We start from the raw sequence: 18,334 nt of genomic DNA, 5'->3' as shown, positions 1-18,334 counted from the left end.
TTTGAAGCGAGGTAAAGGGGGTGTGTCTGTATCCCATACGGGTATCTGCCGCGGAGAGCCCGAGCAGAGGCGGGAAATGGCGCCTGGTAACACATCGGTGTGTCATTTCGAAGACGGCCCTTGAGCAGCAGAAACACAAGAGACGCTCGGGAGCCGATCGGCGGAATTTTTTTAAAAAAAAAAAAAACAACCACCAGTGCCTCTGCTGTGATGGTCGCCTTGAATTTTTCCAGCGGGTCACACTAAGGTAAGTCGCCCAGCTTTGCCCTTATGCTCTCGGGTTGACGTTAACCAAGAGACTGGAAGGTGAAATGTGTTGATTCCATTCCCGAACACATCTGTTAGCCCGAGGCTAAGCTAGCACTGCTAGGCTAAGCTAACAGGCGGCTAAAGCGCGGCCTATCTCGGCGAAATTCCTACATGTTGTATGAATTTAGCGTCCCTCCAACCTTGCTGTTGAGCCATTCGTTTAATATTCGCCATGAAAAAAGCATCCCCGCGCTGCGTTAATGTTAATATTCAGTTTTTTAAAATGACATCCAAATTAGCCTGCGTCGAAGCTAACTTTCCTCTCTGTGGCATTCCACAACTCGTTTACATTAACACGCTTACCTCCTTTATATATTTTTTTCGTTTTGCTACCTTTTTAATTCCTAATACAAATATCCAACCGGATATATTTATGTACCTCACGTCGTTTGACATTTCTAAATTATATTAAGGATGACTCGGACTCTTTCAGCTGACATACAGACATGTTCGCCTTCATTAACAATGCTTTTTTTAATGAACAGCTCGTCGAGCTTCTTTCCCACCAAACTAACTAATATTAATGTTATTTAAGATCCGATTTCGCTTAATTTCGGTGGGGTTACGGTGTCGCACTGGCTCGGTGTCGGTAAAACAGCCATTGTAGGTTTCGCTTGTTGAAATGCTAACCTTCGCGTACAGCAGCTATTAGCCAAAATGTAGCGTAACTTTTAAGTGCTGTTTTTTTTTATTAAGAGTAAAAAAACTGCGGTGAAAGTTGCGTGTGTGCCCGCGTTTTAAACCCCCCTAACACGGCCTGTTAGGATGTCAGTTTTGCTGGTGAACGCTTGCGTTTTGGAGCCACATCTACGAGGGCATTTTGATGACTTATTTCCATTTCTCTCCGGTGTAAATGAGAATTGTTGTGGATTTTGAGCTGTTTGCTTGGCTTTTTTTATTTTTTTGTCAGCAGGGTTGAATTGTTTGGCTCAGACCGGTTCTTAGAAAGGCCTCGCTGGGGGGTTTCTGTGCCTTTTCCTTTTCCCCTCACACACTCGCTTGCATGTTTCCTATTTCCCGCTCAGTTGCACGATCCTTGGTTCGTGGCTGATTTCCTGCAGAGGTTGGACGGATTTCTGCTTCTGTGCTGCTGTCTTCAGTGCCATCACATTCAGGCAGCTTTACATAAATATAAGGAGGGTTTTTTAAAGCTACATTAAATAAACCTTAAGGTGCAGTGCATAAATGAAAGCCAAGACTGAATAAAAATGTCATGTAATAACTTCACCTAAAATATTACACCCCTTTCACTTTCGACTGATGAAATGACATCTCTAATTTGAAATAAAAACCCGCTGCTGCTCATAAAATATCTACTCTGTTCTACATTCAGCTGTTGAAGTTGAAGGAAATTCTCTTTATTCTTATTTCAACAACACTGTTGTCGTAAAGCAAGCAAAACATATTTGAAAATTCACCTTATAACACGTCAAAAACATTTCTCACTACAAATAAAGCGTCTCAGGTTTTCCAGAGATGAATGTAGGAGACAACTATCAGCAAATATTCAGCAATTTAGGCATAAATATTGTAAAATTGTGCAAAATTAGGAGGATTTAAACTGGCTAGGACCTGAATAAATCGTTCCGTTTACGAGACTGTTCTGAAAACTAACATCAGATGGATTTAACTCGATTAACGTGTTGAAATGAAGGTAATTCTGTTGTGGGATGCGCGGCGAGAACCCCCAACATTTCTGGACTTTATTAGCGAGCGTATTTAATTTCTGCGCAAAGACGAGGTGGGAACATTTTAAAAACAAGATTCGGACACGATCTCCTGGGCTTGAGTTTATTTAAGCTCGTCTGTTTTAGGGTCCAGAGTTTAAAAATAAAAAAAAAAACAGTAATTTTGAAAAACATCAACACTGTTTTGTGTTAAAGAGGAGAGGGATTATTTGTGCTGGATTGATTCTTTTTTTTTTTTTATTAAAGCTTTGCTTATTTCAGCAAGATAATGCCAGATAACACTTTGCACACATTACTTAAGCAGGCCTGCAAGATAAAACATGACACCTTTTTTAAAAACAAATTCACTAAAAATGGCTCAAATTGTTGACTTGTTTACATCCTTTGCTGAGTGTTAATGTGTTTGTTTTCTGACTTTAACGTGGTGCAAAGCGGTAAACGTGCCTCTGTCTTAAAGGTGTCTGCTTTGGTTTTGTGCTGATATTTGATATTCTTTGTCCTGATTTTAATTAAATATATCATTTAAATTTCAGATTATTTCCTAAAGTTTGCCATACTGTTATTTGCATTAAAAATCAAAGACTTATGAGGCTTTTTCAACAGGCGTACATTTGGACCGTACTCATTATTTACTGAAGTGTTTAAAACACTTAAAATCTTTACTTATCCCACTTTAGTGTTTTTACTTTAAGGTTTTTGTGATTTCTGGTTAGTAACAGAAAAAAAGCCAATGTGTTGCAGACAATAACAAGAGTATTATTGTTATTATAAGTTTTATTCTTAATTATATAATTTCAAGGAAACGATAAGAATGGGGAAGTGGACAAAATATTTCTTATGTAATGTTTTTTTTGTTGTTGTTGTTTTAAACCAGTTTACCAGACTTGCTGTTTAATCATTACGTCTTTTTTTGTTTATGGTTGTGTTCTTTGTGTTTTTAAAGTTGTCTCTTTATAATTTTAATCATGATCTGTGCTCTCTTACGAAAGTAACTTCTGTGCAATCCGATCCTCTGAGCAGCCGCGGCCTTCGTGCTGTTTTTTTTTTCTGCTTTCCTGTAAGTTAAATGATACCATGAGCCTGTCTTTTTTTTTTTGTTCTGTGTATTGTATTGTATTGGGCATCAGTTCTTGTGTTTTCACCGTTACCCCGTTGTGTAAATGAAAAACAGATGTGGTGAAAAAAAAAGAAGAAGAAATTATTCATAGCTTGTGACATGTTCAGTAGTTTGTAGTGCGAAGGCTGGTTGTGGATATGTCCGGACACATCTTTTTTTTTTAGTTGTTACATAAGTGAAAGGGCCTAGCACATTAATGTACGCGGCTTAAATTGTTTTGTTTTCTCTCCTGCTAAGTTACTCAACTTCAGAGAATCAATGCGTTTCCTTTTACAGATGTTATGGTTTAGTTCAGCAATAAACATGTAAGTTTTCCTCTCCGTGTGCCCTCGTATTAGTCGTTTCACTTTGTCATTCCTAAAACTTTAATCTAGTCATTCCTAAGTGGTGTTTATTATAAGATCCTGAGAAATGCTGCTTTTTTTTTTTTAAACTGTACAAATAGAAGTAAAGCCAGCTGTGGCTGCCGTGATGCTCTGATGTAAGTGAAATGGGATCTTGAATGCATCCAGATGTTGAGGGAGAAAGAACCGATATTCCTGTGCGACACACCGCAAAAAGAAAACGGACCGTTAAAACTGCTCGTATTTTTTTTTTTTTTTTAGCTAAACAGCTGTGCTTCGCTTCACGTTCTTCCCCGTGCGCTCGGTGATTTCTTCTCTCACCTTTCGACTTTTTGTTTTTTGTCATTTGTCTCCTCAAACAGCCTTACATGTGATTGCTAAAACAATGAGGCTGAGAATGCGTAAGGCGTCTCAGCACCAAAACCCCGCTCTGACAAGCCGCACGTCCAGAACCAAGAGGAGGCATTCAGAGGTGGAAGAAGATCCTCCTACCAGCGAAGAGAGCGGATTGTTTTCGACTATCAAAAAATTCATCAGAGGAAATGCTGTCAAGGTAGCTACCTCCTTAATTTGATTTAATTTCAGCGGAAGTATGACTGCAGTGCCTCTTCGTGGAGCATTAAAGGTCGTCCCCGCTCCTTGGTGTGTGTTTTCACGTGTTAAACTCTATTTAACAATGCGCTCTTTAGGTTCCCTACTCACAAGCCGTGTTCCTCGTTGCCGAGTGTCATGTTTCCCAAGAAATGTCTGGTGGAATGCAGCAGCTTGTCCGAGAACTCGGGTTCTGGTCTAATTTTAGCTTTTAGCTCACAAAGTTGGCGTGCGGGGACAGGAGGTTGTAACGAGTGGAAAAGTCAACTCAGCTAAAAGTCTTTCCTACACAAAGACGAAGAATTTTTGCAGCTTTACATAATTATTTCTTCCTTTCAGGTGGGCATTAATGTCAAACCGCGCGGCGTGCAGCGCTGTCCAGCCCGCACCTGGAAAACTCAACGGGAAAGCTCGAAGACTCATTTAGAGCTCTGCTTTTTCTTTGACATCAGTCCTAAAAATATTCTCTTTATTTAAAGCTGTAGTTTTAAAATCACCTATAGGTTTTTATAACTGTAGCCATGTTTTTCAGTATTGTTTTGAACCCACTCAGTAGAAAAACAGTTCCTAAAGGATATTAATAATCAGAAAGATAATTTGTCTATAAAATTACATGAGTATGTTCCTGCCATGCAGAAAGGTGCTGGATGTTGTGGCTCATAGTTTAGTGTAAACGGGGAAAATAAGAATTTGTTGTATTGTTAAAATGCAGTTTTCTTGTTTCTTTTTCGTCGCAGGGATCGTAAAACCCGTTTGAGGCCGCTGCATTTGTTTACCTGACGTCACTTGAGTGTGTCTTGACTGTTTGCAGTCGTTTCACAGCTGCCTCTGCTTGTCAGTTCCAGCAGGAGAGCCCAGCGAAGAAGACCCGCCTCCACTGCGATGTGGACAACAACCTCATAACCTCCACTCCCGCCAACACCAACTCCCCTCGCAAGGCTGTGAGCAGAGTGGGCAAAAAAGGCTCCATCAATGGCCGTGAGTGACTTGCAGATGAATAACGTTAGTGTTATTTTTTCCACTCGTCCGTGGTTAACGGTCTCGATTAATCCCCCTCTGCAGAGGCAACCAATCATGACAGGAATAAGGATAAACCCAATGGGAGTTTGGAGGAAACTACTGCTGTGGAGATGACCACCAGCCCTCCGAGAACCACCCTGCTTGGGACCATCTTCTCCCCTGTTTTTAACTTCTTCTCACCAGCGAAAAGTAAGCAAATGTTGATGCATTGGTAAAAGCATGGGGAGCTGTCATTTATAGCTCTTATTTATTTATCTTTCCTAATCTAATTGACCTGCTGCTGCCTCGGACTTGACAAAGAGTAAAGTTGGAGAATATGGCAGCAGGTTGATGACATGTTGTTCAGTCAGTTAAAGATGTTGTCTTTAAATCTGTTTCATTGCTGGTTGATCGTATTTGAAGTATTTACCGTCCCCAGTTTTAGAGCTTTTAAAAGTTGCGGTGCTCAGTGTTTGTGGTGTTTCTCGTCTCTCAGCCTCTTCAGGCTCCGACTCCCCTGACCAGGCGCTGGAGGCTGAGGAGATCGTCAAACAGCTGGACATGGAGCAGGTGGTGGAGACGCCCACCAGCACAGCCACGTCCACGCAGGAGCTGTGCCCCGGCGCCAACTTCTACTCCAGTGTGACACACCTGCCGCCTCTGCGGCCCCCCCACATGCTTGAAGCATCTCCCACCACGGAGGAGGGGGAGCTCGATGCTGATGCTGACCTTCCCCCTCTCACGGGTAGATAGTCCGGAGAACACAACAATCCTGACATAGCAAGGCTTTTTATTTCATCGTGAAGTTCTGCCACAGTTGGTGTCATTCTTTGCTGAATTGTCCTTGTTGTCCAAGCTCCAGGTTCCAGTCCGGATATGACATATGTGGATGTTCCTCCGACCACAGTACCACCAGAGGCGTCCTACGATGAAGACTGGGAAGTTTTTGACCCGTGAGTGAAACTTTGAGAACTTGATTTGCTTTTTGGTGGGTTTAGATGATCTTTACATCGTTCAGGGGCTGGGATGAAGCAGGGAAACTATAAATAGTTTAGATCTCTAAATCTGACTAACTTGTTAATGCTGGATGGATCTGTGGAAGTATCACTTGTAGGTTGTTTCCAGTATATAGTTACTTTGTTGTGAAAATAAATGTTTTTTTTGTAGGTATTTTTTCATCAAGCACGTCCCTCCGCTGACAGAAGAGCAGCTGACCCGTAAACCAGCCTTGCCGCTGAAGACACGCAGCACGCCTGAATTCTCTCTGGTCTTAGACCTGGTCTGTTCACATTTCTCCCCATAACCTCTCTTTTTTTTTTTTTTTGGTAAATATTAAAACTCCGGGCAGTTTGGTGTAAGATGACCAGTCGTCTTATTTGTGTTGTACAGGATGAAACTTTGGTGCACTGCAGTTTAAATGAGCTGGAGGACGCAGCACTAACCTTCCCCGTCCTTTTTCAAGATGTCATTTACCAGGTTGGTGCTGCCTCAGAAGCAACGTTTCCCTCTTCTTTTTATTTTTTTCATAATGACACTAGAGGGGGACAAAGCCTTTTCTAAGAAACAAGCAAACCAGTAACAAAACAGATCACTGTTAAAGACTTCATGTTCTTTTCTCATTTCTCAGTCATGACTTTTAGGGAAAGGAGCAGAAATGTTTACCAACTGCTTGTCTGTTTGGTGCAGGTGTATGTCCGGCTCAGGCCATTCTTTAGAGAGTTTCTGGAGCGCATGTCTCAAATATATGAGGTGACTATAACTTCCCTACGCTTCTCAGTTAATATGTGTTGGATTGAAGTATTTAGACCCTTTTTGTCTTGTTTTTCCTAGATCATCCTTTTTACAGCCTCTAAAAAGGTGTATGCTGACAAACTGCTCAACATCTTGGATCCTAAAAAGCAGCTTGTAAGGTAAGATTTGTACTTTTGGCTTCTTACAGCAGATTAAGATTAAGCTCAAGAAGCAGACTCAGGAAGCTGTGACGGTCTCAGTGATGTGGTTTTTATTAATCGATTGTGCTGACGTTGTCACTGATTGTTTGTTTTTGCCTCTTCGTTCCCCGCTGGAACCGTAGGCACAGGTTATTCCGTGAACATTGTGTCTGCGTCCAGGGAAACTACATCAAGGACCTCAACATCCTAGGCAGAGATCTATCAAAGACCATCATCATCGACAATTCACCGCAAGCCTTTGCATATCAGGTTAAATGTCTTTTGTATTTATTACTCATATATATGCATTTACTCACAGCAAACATTTTATTAATGGTTCTATAACAAACTTATTTAAATAGTGTTATTTACCTTTAATATGCTTGTTACATTAAAGTTGTGTATAGATCATAGCTCACAATAATTCATTTCCATGTCAGAAATGTAAAAATATCCAAATAAAAAATGTTTGAAAAATAAAATAAAAGACGAGGCAGGACGGGTCCCAAACCTGCCGTGAATGCAGCACTGCTGATGAACACAACGCCTTCGAAGAAGAAAGCAGTGATGGTAAAGTGTTCAGCTCAAACGTGATGAATGTGACAGAATTCCCAAACTTATCCAAGAGCAAAAACCTCTGAAACTGTCAGAAAAGCGGCTCGTTAAGACTAAGTTTTATTGCGATCTCTTTCAAAGAATGACTTTATTGTTTAACTTTTTTTTAAATCCTGACACTCACTGTCAGGTGTTTCAATTCAGTTTATTTATGTAGCGCCAAGTCACAACAAAAGCTGTCTCAGGTTTGTACTAAAACAGTCACATTTATTATAAAAAGCCAATTAGTAAAAGTTTTCTGTTTAAGGAAGCCAGCAGACTGCGTTGAATCTTCTCTTTGTCGCAGTCTCCCGTCCTGAGCAGCACATTGGCAACAGCAGAAAGGAAAAAAACTCTCCTTTTAACAGGAAGAAACCTTCAGGAGAACCAGAACAGGACGAGCGGCCATCTGTTTGACCGGCTGGGGTTAGAGGACAGGAAAGAGACACAGACAAACAGAATGACTGGTCCAGGTGGAGCTTCTACTGGAAGAAAGACAAAGAAAATCTGTTAATGGTAGAAATAATTGCAGTAGATCAGTACGACGGCAGCAGAGTGTCCTCCAGCAGCAGAACTAAGGCACATCTTCTTCTGTGGAGTTTAGAAATGAACCAGCTCAGAGCAGTGAATGTTTTAACCATCTTCCTTCTTTGGTCGTGCTTTAACTACTGGCCCAGGAGCACAGAGCTGTGCCTGGACATGGAGCCAGACAGCAGCGGAGGACTGAAAATCCAGCCTTTCGTCTTAACACTGTCCCCGAGTAGATTTAGGCGGCTATTCCCAGGACAGAACGGGAATATCCTCGATTTCCCACGACGATCTTTACTTTTTTGTCCTCTCACTTGTGTGTTTCGTTGGGGGTGAAGCAGCACGTGTCCTCTCCAGCCTTCATCAGTCAGTGGGGAGGAGCTGAGCTGGTGTCTCAGGGAAAGTACAGGTCTTCACTCCTACGACCTGTTCTGCGTTATGGCAATAAGCAGCTACACGTCCGTTCGGCATGCTCCTGTTGGAACTCTGGCTTCTAAACAATCTGATTTCTGTAAAATATCAGCTACAGCTGCAGAGGCCCACGCTCCGTTGGTCCTCCGGAGTGTGGAACTGTAGCTCACTAAGCTTCATGTACTGTCATCACTTCACTGTATGTGTAGTAGTGTAGATTGTGTTCTTTATCTCTGTGTTAAGTACTGAAGGACTTCAGGTTTCTTACTTTAATTTTATAAACAGTTTGTAGCTAAAAACCCAGATCGGGTGCTTTCACAGCTTGCTCATGAGTGGCGTTTTGTCTCCACAGCTGTCCAATGGGATTCCCATAGAGAGCTGGTTCATGGATAAGAATGACAATGAGCTGCTGAAGCTGGTGCCCTTCCTGGAGAAGCTGGTCGAGATGGTGAGCTGCTCTGTAACAATAAGAACCAGGACCTGTAAGATTTTAGCTGCTGGTGTGAGTGGAGTCTAACGTGTCCCTGTCTCATGTCTCGTTCTGGTTCTGGTCCTCCTGCCTGCTGATCCGGATCAGAATGAGGACGTGCGGCCACATGTCCGGGACAAGTTTCGGCTTCACGACCTGTTACCTCCTGATTGAGCTCGACGGGAGCCTCGCAACCGGACAGCATGAACAGACTGAAATCATCATGTGTGTATAACAAAAAAAAAAGAAAAAAGAAAGAAAGCCTCTCTTTGGATTACAAACTACAACATTGCCATTACTTCTAATAATTTTAGCCTCTTTTGTTTTAAAAAAAAGACTTTACAAGAAAACATTTAAAAAAAAAAAAACATCTGGATGTAATTTTCTTTAAAAACAAACAAAAAAAAAAGAAATCAGTAGATAAGATTACACACACTACGAACAAGCCCAGGTTGAGTCATCGTTTTATGTGACTCTGAGCCGTGGAGAGACAGAGATCATCTTCACGCTAAAATCTGAAGTCTTGGTGCTGGTTTGGTGGACTTAAAACGCCACCAGGTTAAAGAGGAACTCCACCCTGACAGAGACCCAGAACCCGAACCTGAACCCGAACCCCCTGGTGCTGTCGACACGAACAAACGACCCTCTGTCAGCGAGAGCGAGCGGCCGCTCTATAATCCCTCACTGACGAACCTCCAAGCTGTAGCTTTTTAAATCATGCATTCCTCCATAGCTCTGTCAACGTTTTCTTGTTGGTTGCAGTTGTTTTTTCTGGTAGAACTGGTCCTTTTTATTTTTTTATGGTGTTTAAAAGAATGTTTCACTCATGTTTGTAAAGGTCATGTTTTATTTTTTGCTATGAACGTGGGTAATGATGACAGTCCATGAAATTCAGTCAATCGACGGCTTATTTTTCATTAAATCTGTTCTGTTGCTTCACTGTAGATACATTACTCCTTAACTGTTAGGGTTAACTGTAAATCTGACGTTGTAAAGGTTAGAGGGCATTCATTTTCAAAGTGACGTGTCAAACGAAAATCTTTCTTTTTTTAAAAAAAAAATATTAGCTTTTGATTTGTTATTTCTCTATAATCAGTATTGTCTTTTTTTATTCCTCTTGGAGTATTCTGGTCGGATCCGTTTTTTTGTTTTTTTCTGAGTTGTGCCGTGTATCTCGATGGCTCCTCTGAGTAGCATCATAACTAATGTAGCACATCTTCGCCAGTGTTTGAAGGCTACTCGTGGTGGGACGTACGGTTACTGTTGGTCTCTGAAACTGTCCCATTTACACTTTTTACTTTTGTTTACATAGTTTAGAATATTATCTTTAAGAATGGTAACCACGGGAATGTTTGTTTTACCCAATTTCAGGCTGGACTGAAGCCAAACTAACGCGTTTAATTTGAATTATTTGGATTTAGAAACGCCGAAATGCGTCGTTCTACAAACCTGAAGCTAAATATCTCGGTCGGAAATGGCGGATGTCCATCAGCACCCAGATTTTTTTTTTGAGATTTAATGTAACTAACAATTTGGCGGTCTGCGTCTAAGTGAGAGTAGATTTGATTTTGCCTGTACAGTGCCATATAAGTCCAGTGCTCTCCTTAAAACACTGAAAAGGAAAGAGACAATCAGACCTCCCAGCTCTGCAGATGGTTAAAAACGGAGACCCCCCCTCGCCTTCCCTTTTATAGTGTAAAGTGTGGTTCACCAGGACTAATTTTGTTGTAAAGCGAATTCTAAAAACTTTGCGGGTGAATCCTGCTCTGCCCAAACAATCGTTTCTGTTCAAAAGTTGTTTCCATTTTTATTAAAGGCAAACTGTTCAAAGCCGAATGTTTTTACTTCATGTTCAGACTATGAATGTAAATTTCAGATGGGGTGAAGGCTCAGATGTCTTTCTAAATTCTGTTTTGATTTCTTCATCCCCCCCCCCCCAAAAAAATAAAAAAATAATAAACTAACCACAGATCTGGATGGCAGCTGAGGAAACGGAGGTGGAAACATCAGATCTCTAATCCGCCGTCTTTTATGCAAGCTTCACTTTCAGTGAGATGTTGATTAGTTTTTGTTTTCCAGAATAATCAGCGGGAGGCATTTGATACATTCTTTTTAAACATGCTTCACCAGTTTATTGTACACTGTTTAATACATGCAGCTTCTTGTTTAAAAAAAAAAAAAAGCAATCCTTAAAATAAGGAAAATCTTTTGTATTTTGGATTTTAAAAAGGCATGGCATATCTTTAAATGTATTAATGAAGATTTACGGTTACAGATGGAGTGTTTTTTTTTTTTTTCGTTTGTTTTTTCTTACAAATATCCGTGTTGTTTAGCACAATGTCACTAAACGCTTAAAACTTAGCATGTAGACAGTACAGCTTGCTTTCTGGGAAAACTCGTGAATTAAATTTGGATCATGGCACTTTTTCCTGCAGAAAAGAGCGTTTGTGTTGATGGGGTTTCTTTTCACCGACGTCCGTTAAGCCATTTGACCTGCAAGCTTTGCTGTTTGTGCTGAAGATGTATTTAAAAATGTTTGAAGACATCTTTGTTATCTGTCAGGCTGTATGCTATTGTAAAGTGTATATACAGTTACATTGAATTTCTGAAAACAAAGTTTTAAAGTGAAAAAAACTCTTTGCATGCTGTTTGTTTCAATTCTTCTCTGAACGAGATAATAGAGGTTGAGGGACCGTTTATGTCAGAAAACGGGTTAATGGAAGGTATTTATTCCCCCTTTTGTTATCCTAAATTACAGTATATAGCCTTATTTCTTACAGCTAATCAATTATTTCTCTTCTTTCTGTAGATGCCTATGAAACAGAAGCTTGTTTACTTTTTATTTAGCTTTCAAAGGTGAGATTGTTCAATTAATTGGATGTATTTGGTGTTCTCGGAGCATAAATTTCCTTAAAGACACCCCTAAATTACTATAAATGATGTCTTTTCTGTAGTTAAACGCTCTCACAGTCTGTCATAAGTTGTCTTCAAGGTGAATTTTAGTAGTAATTTAATTTTAAGTGACGTGTCAGAACTTCTATTCATCCTTTTTTTTTGTTTGCGTAATTTATCGAATTTTTTGAAGTTGTGTTATTCTTATGAAATCGGTCCAAGTTTGACAACTTTAGAGGAGTTAAACACCCAAACAGACCTGAAGGAGCCTGAAGAGCTGCTGCTTCTTTTTGTTGTTTTAAACGATCAAAAAGGTTGTAGGAGCTGAAATATATCAAGAGCTCTGCTTTCTGGGGGAATACTGTATTAAAAACACCATCAAAAGTCTGTAAAAGGGGGAAAAAGGCTCATCAGGAAACTGTTTCAGGACACTATTCCTTAAAAACAAAAGAATTAATTGCCATTAAACAAACTGATAAGTTGGACTCATTAGGTGTGAAACATAAAAAGCTTCTCCTGAGTTATATCAAACTGCAGTTGTCCAGATGTTCTGATATGTATTTCTGAAACACAGGTTTCACTTTCATTAACAAATGTTTGCCTTTAAGCTGCGGCTGATATTCATCCAGCCTGAGAGCTGTGGAGCCTGCAGATGTCAGGTCAGGAGTCTCGTTTCAGACGGAGGAGTTAATCAGCTCACTCCGTTAATAATGCAGCACAGATTGGCGTGCCTGTTGTTGAAATCCTGTCTGTGTTTCACGGCCCACATTTCACACCTACTTCTATTTTACCTGTTACCGGTGTCTTCAGTTACGCTGCGGGCAGCTCAGGTGTTGGGTTGCAGGTGGACTCTGGCAGGGATGCCACAGGGATCACCTGCAGCGGATGGGAGAGCACTCAGACCGACAAATATGAAGCCTGTTCTTCGGCTGGTTCGGTCTCGGCTAAATATTTCCTCCGCAGAAACAGGATAAAGAGCATTTCTGGACATTTTCTGAAAGGGACTGCAGTGCTTTCATCATTGGACGCTTAAGATGTGGTCGGCTCAAGCTGTTTGCACAGTGTGCATCTTACTTGGTAAGTTTGAAAGTATATATTCTGTATTGTGTTGAAAATGTCATGGAAGTGTTTATCTACTTTGGTTGTTTTCATCCACATAAAATCCTGCAACAATGGTCTTAAATCCTAATTCAGCAGGGTTCACCTAAACAAATATACTAACAAAGATCAGCAGTCAGGCCAGTTTTCTTCTCACCATATTGTTTTATTTAATCCTGTATTTCTCTGAGGGATGGCAGCTTCTGTCTACTGAGAGAAGCAGAATTAAACCCCGAGGTAGACATGGTCTTTACTGTTAATGCTGGAAAATCAGCGCTGCAGGAAATTAATTACCATAAAGAAATTTTAAAAAAGCACTTTCTTGATATTTACAAACTGATCTGGGTCCAGATCCGGACCATTTGGTGACCCCTAACCTACAGTTTTGATCCTCTATTTGGGTAAATATTTGGTTGACGCTTCAAACTGAGGAATCAGCTGGTTGAGAAAAGATTAACACTTTGTTTGTTTGCAGGGGTTATATGTGACGTCAAGCTGGTGAACTCACAACTCAAATTCATATCAAGAAACTCCAACCAGCCTCCTGCTGCGGTCACAAAATTAGAGGAAGACATCCAGAAAGTCATGGATCAGATCCACTCACTTCCCAGTGGAAACCCCCGCAGCTCGATCGACCCTTCCACAGGGGAGGTTGTTGACCTCAACGCATATTACAGCATTCTGAATAACCTTCTGGGCCTCGTTCAACCGCTGCTGGCAGGAGGATTCGTCGACAACCTTCCCAGAACGCTGGTTTGTGTCCTCGCAGGCAGCGAGGACTGTGGCCTGGAGGCAGAGCTGACGAAGACGGTGTCCCTGGGGTTAGGACAGCCACTGCTGGCCCTGTGGTCATCGGTCAGATCCCAGAGCTGCAGTCCACTGACCGCCGGGGGAGAGACGACGAGCAGCTCCCTGTGGACGTACCTCAGCGAGTGGGACGTGATGACTACGCTGTTGAGCAGCTTTCAGCAGACGGTTCTTGATGTGCTGGAGAGTCTTTCCCTCTCTGAGGAGCAAGCAGCTTTTGTGAATGGCCTCATGGATTCTTTTGCGACATACACGTTAAAGATATTGGCATCCATTCTGGACGGACCAGTCGACTATGTAAACATAGCCCTACAGTTTGGAATTAAAGTCCCATCTTTGGATGAAGACGAAACCTGTGGACAAGGTAAAACAAACTGTTTCCCTTTGGGTAACAGCAGCATTAACGACTACAAAGTTTGCTTCGATTTCTAATAAACATTTCTGTATCTGCACTGATTGTTGTCCGTTCGCTTCTTCTGCAGGAGATCTCAAGCAGCTAATTATGTGGTGAGTACGTCACGGTAACCTTTCCTTTGCCATGCTGTCTCGTAACTTACTGTCTGTTTCTTTTTTAGCTTATATATGAGGGCATGAAAAGTCAAGATTGCCATCCCAGCTATTTGACATTAGCCGACACAAATAATGGTTGTATTTTACAGATATTGAGCTAAAATGTGATGTCAGTAGCTGAGAGTGATCCCCAACACAGACTTGTGACATCTCGTAATACCACCTGAGATTGCATAAAACAATATTTTTAAGATTGACCGAAAAAGGACCCCAGTGTGAAACGCTGGTGGCGGGCGATATGCATTCCTTCAAGGAATGCTAGACCTTTAATAATCAAATATGTTGAACTGATGAGACTTTGTTAGAAATGTCTAACTAAATCGAAAAGATTCCCAGTTTTAAAATAATGTTTCCTCACATCATTTTAAGTTGGCTGAATTGAGTCACGTGTTTCACAATTCAATCATTTTTCCTCTCATGTCTTAAAGCTGTGAAGTACAGCATCTAAAGCCTGTTTCATTTCAGGGGACTAAACCACAATGTGAGCTGGTCTTTGGGTCTTCCATTCATCAACATCCTCCTGGAAGTCTGGCTGCCCTCAGATCAGTCACTGTACATGTTTCCGGAGCAGAACTGCCAGAATCCTTCCACTAACACCAGCTCCCCGAATATTAACTTGACTAATCTCAACTTTGAGGTTTTGTGTGACCCCAGCAGCCTGGCCACTCTCAATGAGACGGTGTGTGCTGACATCCTCCTGGGTTCAGCAGACGGATCGTCCTCGTCTCTGCTGGCCTTCTGTCAGGCACTGAGCTTCCTCAGCAGCAGCCAGATAGAGCTGGCGTGGAGGAACATGTGTTATATGATTGAAGCTCTGGTGTCCCCGCTCGCTTCCAAGTCAGCCGACTGCTTTGAGGTCGCGCAGCCCTCCCCTTCCGCCACAGCTCTGTACGAGTCGCCCTCGGCACCTGTTCGAGTGGCCAGGGAGGCCTCAAACAGCCAACAGCTGGCCTGCAACTACAGCAGCTGGACTGAGAACGGCACGTGGAGCGCTGCTCTCGTGTCTCTGTGCCGCGACAGCAACCGCGTGGACTTCGTCAGGCATGTTTGCAACAACTCCTTGTTGATGAAGAAGCTGCTCTCAGACCAGATGAACGTCTGGCTGTATGGATACTGTGCGAACTCGACTTCAGACCCCGGATACTTGGTGAGCCAGTTCTGTGTGTACCAGCAGTGGATCGACCAGCTCCCTCAGCCCGTGGACTCCCCCCTGCTGGGGTTCTGCCTGAGCCTAGATGGTCCCAAACTGACCACTCTCATCTGTGAGAACACTGGATTCTTTATGATTCTCCTCTCCAACCCAGACAATTGGCAGCTAATGCCTAACTGCTCAAACGTCCTCCCTCCTCAGGCGTCCACTGACCCCACAATACAGCTGGACTCCTGTAAATACTCCGAGTGGCACGACGTGATGCAAATTACCACCGATATTTTGACAAAGTGCATCCGCTTTGATCAGAGTGGTTTCACGAAGGAGGTCTGCTCGAACAAAACGTTTCTGAACAACCTTCTTCTGAATCAAAACCTTGCGTGGGTTGGGGACCACTGCAGCACCTCCTTGATTTTTCCACCAGGCCCGAAGCCGACCCAGTCCTTCGACCTGGCTTCGTGGTGTGACTACGAGACGTGGGGAGAGCGGCAGGTGGACGAGTCAATCGTCGCCTACTGTTGGCAAAACGACGAGCAGGGCTTTAATCACAGCGTCTGCTGCAAACAGGCCGTGCTTGAGAAGCTGATGGAAAACCCTCAGAACCGGTGGCTTGCATCCGTCTGCACAAACATGGAGATAATAACGGTCACGCCGCAGGTGAGTCGTTTACCTGGATCACACTGGTTTACATCAGATTTATTTTGTCAGATTGTTTTTTTTTGTTAAATCTCTAAACATCTGTTCATATGTTAAGATTTTATTTTTAGGAATAAATAAATGAATAAAAACAACGTGCAAAGATCAGTTAGGCAGGACTTTAAAAGAATCCCAAACCTCAACTTTGAATTACTTTTTAGCTTTTTTTTTCCCAAAAGAAATTAATTTATATTCCTTGAATTTAGATTTTTTAAACAAATAAATTAAAAATGAAAGCTATTGTAATTTATACCAAGAAATATATATTTAGAAAGTGAAAATTAATTTTTTTAAATTTGGCCTAAATAAGGTCTTTTTTATTATTTTAACTCAATCCAAGTGAGAAACTGTTTCCACTCTGAGGAATAAACCAATCAAACTAAAAACCCCTTTAATAATGAATAAATTAGGTGATGAGTTAAGACGCTCATCTTGTAGCAACAGTCTTTGTCCTCTGATGCGTTCACTTACATCTGTATTTTAGATTTGCAGGTACCCTGACTGGAGCCGTCCCATCATCGTGGACATGACTGAGGTCGCTCTCTGCGCTGAGATTGACCCGATTAACTTCGCCTCCAAAGTCTGTGCTAACGATACAGTCCTCCAGAACCTGATGGCAAATCAGGACAACTCCTGGTTAATAAAATACTGTAACAATTCAGCCATTTTTACTATTGGAGGTGGGGGCCAGACTGTGTTTAAACCCACCGAGCAGTGTCAGTACTCCAAGTGGACCACATCTCTTCCAAATGCATTACTTCTGATTCAGTGCTGGGAGCAAGACCAGGCCAGTTTTGTGTTATCTGTGTGCCCAAACGCTGTTCTCCTTAGGCTGTTGTCCCTGGAGCCGTCTAAAGCCTGGGTGACCCCAATGTGTAAGACCTACAGCAACTACACAGGGTCAGTCAACGGCACCGCGAAACCCAACAATGGCACCACAACGCCACTCAACAATGGCACCTCAACATCACCCAACAACAGCACCGCGACACCCAACAATGGCACCATTTCACCCAACAACGGCACCACTTCACCCAACAACGGCACCACTTCACCCAACAACGGCACCACAACGCCACCCAACAACGGCACCACCACGACAAAGCCTGGTTATTGTTTGGCAACAAACCCAATGAAACAGTTTAACTGGATCTGCCCGAACAACTTCATCTTCGACTGCCAGCCGTGCCTCACTCAGAACATGTTCATGCAGACGATAGTGCGCTGTTGGGTGGAGAGTATGAGCTTCAAGATGGGGAATCTGCTGACAATACCCGTGACCAGGGTGCTGGATCGAGCAGTCAGCACAGCTGTGGTGGTCATGCTGGCAATGGAGGACATCACAGGCCCTTTATGGCACGTCAACGCCACCATCAGACCAAGTGTCCTTAAATCTGTAGCCGACTATTTGAACCAAGAAAACAACCAGGACAATAAGAGGGTGCTGCTGCAGTGCTTTGGGGTAGGTTGTTCGTTTTTGTTCAAATTACTAAGTGAAAGCATTAATGTGACATAATGTGCAGAAACTTTTAGAAGAACTAATGATTTAAGAAAAAGCTACCTTTTGAAGTCATGAAAGCTTTAATTAGATGTTTTCTTTACGTAAAAGCAACAAAAAACCACTCGATTCCAAGTAAAATCCATCCATTCAGCATTTAGTTTAGTTCTTTTATGGGATATCTGGCTACTAAAGCAGAGAGCTGGTGGAGTAAAGTGAGCAATATTTGTGTTTGTAAAATATTTATCAGGGATGAAGTAACAGAAAAACAGGGTCCCTTAATGAAACTAAAAGTGCATCATTTTTAGTACAAGACAGAACTGTTTCCATGTTGCTGCACTGCAAATATATCAGTGGTGATTGTTTTACCATGAAAATGAACAGACATTTGTTGGTTGATCACCAAATCCCGACTTAAATCTTAGTTTATTCTATTAGAAATATGCACTGTGGGATAATCAAAGCTTGTGTTTTTATGTAGGACCCTTCATTGAGGTTTTAATTGATATAATAGATACATATGGACTTATGACCTGTAAGCACCAGCTCCCTGTGACCCAGAAAGGAAAAGTGGGTGAAGAAAATGGATGGATGGATGGATGGATGGATGAAGGGATGGATGGATGGGTGGATGGATGGATG

The 18,334-nt window shown here is 42.0% G+C and overlaps 2 protein-coding genes across 2 annotated transcripts in view; both read left to right on the top strand.

Annotated features, from left to right (window-relative positions):
* Nucleotides 1–71: 71 nt before the first annotated feature.
* On the top strand, nucleotides 72–9,402 carry ctdspl2b (CTD (carboxy-terminal domain, RNA polymerase II, polypeptide A) small phosphatase like 2b). The gene is made up of 13 exons (XM_017405476.3): nucleotides 72–247; nucleotides 3,821–4,011; nucleotides 4,889–5,027; nucleotides 5,112–5,258; nucleotides 5,545–5,793; nucleotides 5,905–6,001; nucleotides 6,216–6,327; nucleotides 6,438–6,524; nucleotides 6,735–6,797; nucleotides 6,879–6,958; nucleotides 7,123–7,249; nucleotides 8,865–8,960; nucleotides 9,090–9,402. Exons 2-13 carry the CDS (start codon nucleotides 3,844–3,846, stop codon nucleotides 9,153–9,155), a joined length of 1,431 nt encoding a protein of 476 aa, XP_017260965.1. The 5' UTR covers nucleotides 72–247; nucleotides 3,821–3,843; the 3' UTR covers nucleotides 9,156–9,402.
* A 2,155-nt stretch (nucleotides 9,403–11,557) lies between these two features.
* The window catches only part of strc1 (stereocilin 1), a 22,557-nt gene continuing 15,780 nt past the window's right edge, over nucleotides 11,558–18,334 (top strand). The window contains exons 1-5 of the mRNA XM_017441324.3: nucleotides 11,558–12,950; nucleotides 13,447–14,142; nucleotides 14,261–14,285; nucleotides 14,814–16,155; nucleotides 16,679–17,656. Of these exons, the coding sequence (XP_017296813.2) occupies nucleotides 12,908–12,950; nucleotides 13,447–14,142; nucleotides 14,261–14,285; nucleotides 14,814–16,155; nucleotides 16,679–17,656 (3,084 nt within the window). The 5' untranslated portion in view covers nucleotides 11,558–12,907. The remainder of the gene's footprint in view (nucleotides 12,951–13,446; nucleotides 14,143–14,260; nucleotides 14,286–14,813; nucleotides 16,156–16,678; nucleotides 17,657–18,334) is intronic.

This window comes from Kryptolebias marmoratus, linkage group LG15 (assembly GCF_001649575.2).
Source record: "Kryptolebias marmoratus isolate JLee-2015 linkage group LG15, ASM164957v2, whole genome shotgun sequence".
In the NCBI taxonomy this organism is placed as follows: Eukaryota; Metazoa; Chordata; class Actinopteri; order Cyprinodontiformes; family Rivulidae; genus Kryptolebias; species Kryptolebias marmoratus.
This window is presented reverse-complemented; position numbering and strand designations above follow the sequence as displayed.

Excerpts from the sequence above, each read along its gene's own strand:
- ctdspl2b (XM_017405476.3), top strand. The coding sequence starts at position 3,844 with ATGAGGCTGAGAATGCGTAAGGCGTCTCAGCACCAAAACCCCGCTCTG. Across the intron at positions 6,525-6,734 it reads TTCAAGATGTCATTTACCAG|GTGTATGTCCGGCTCAGGCC; the intron begins GTTGGTGCTGCC and ends TGTTTGGTGCAG. Across the intron at positions 7,250-8,864 it reads CGCAAGCCTTTGCATATCAG|CTGTCCAATGGGATTCCCAT; the intron begins GTTAAATGTCTT and ends TTGTCTCCACAG.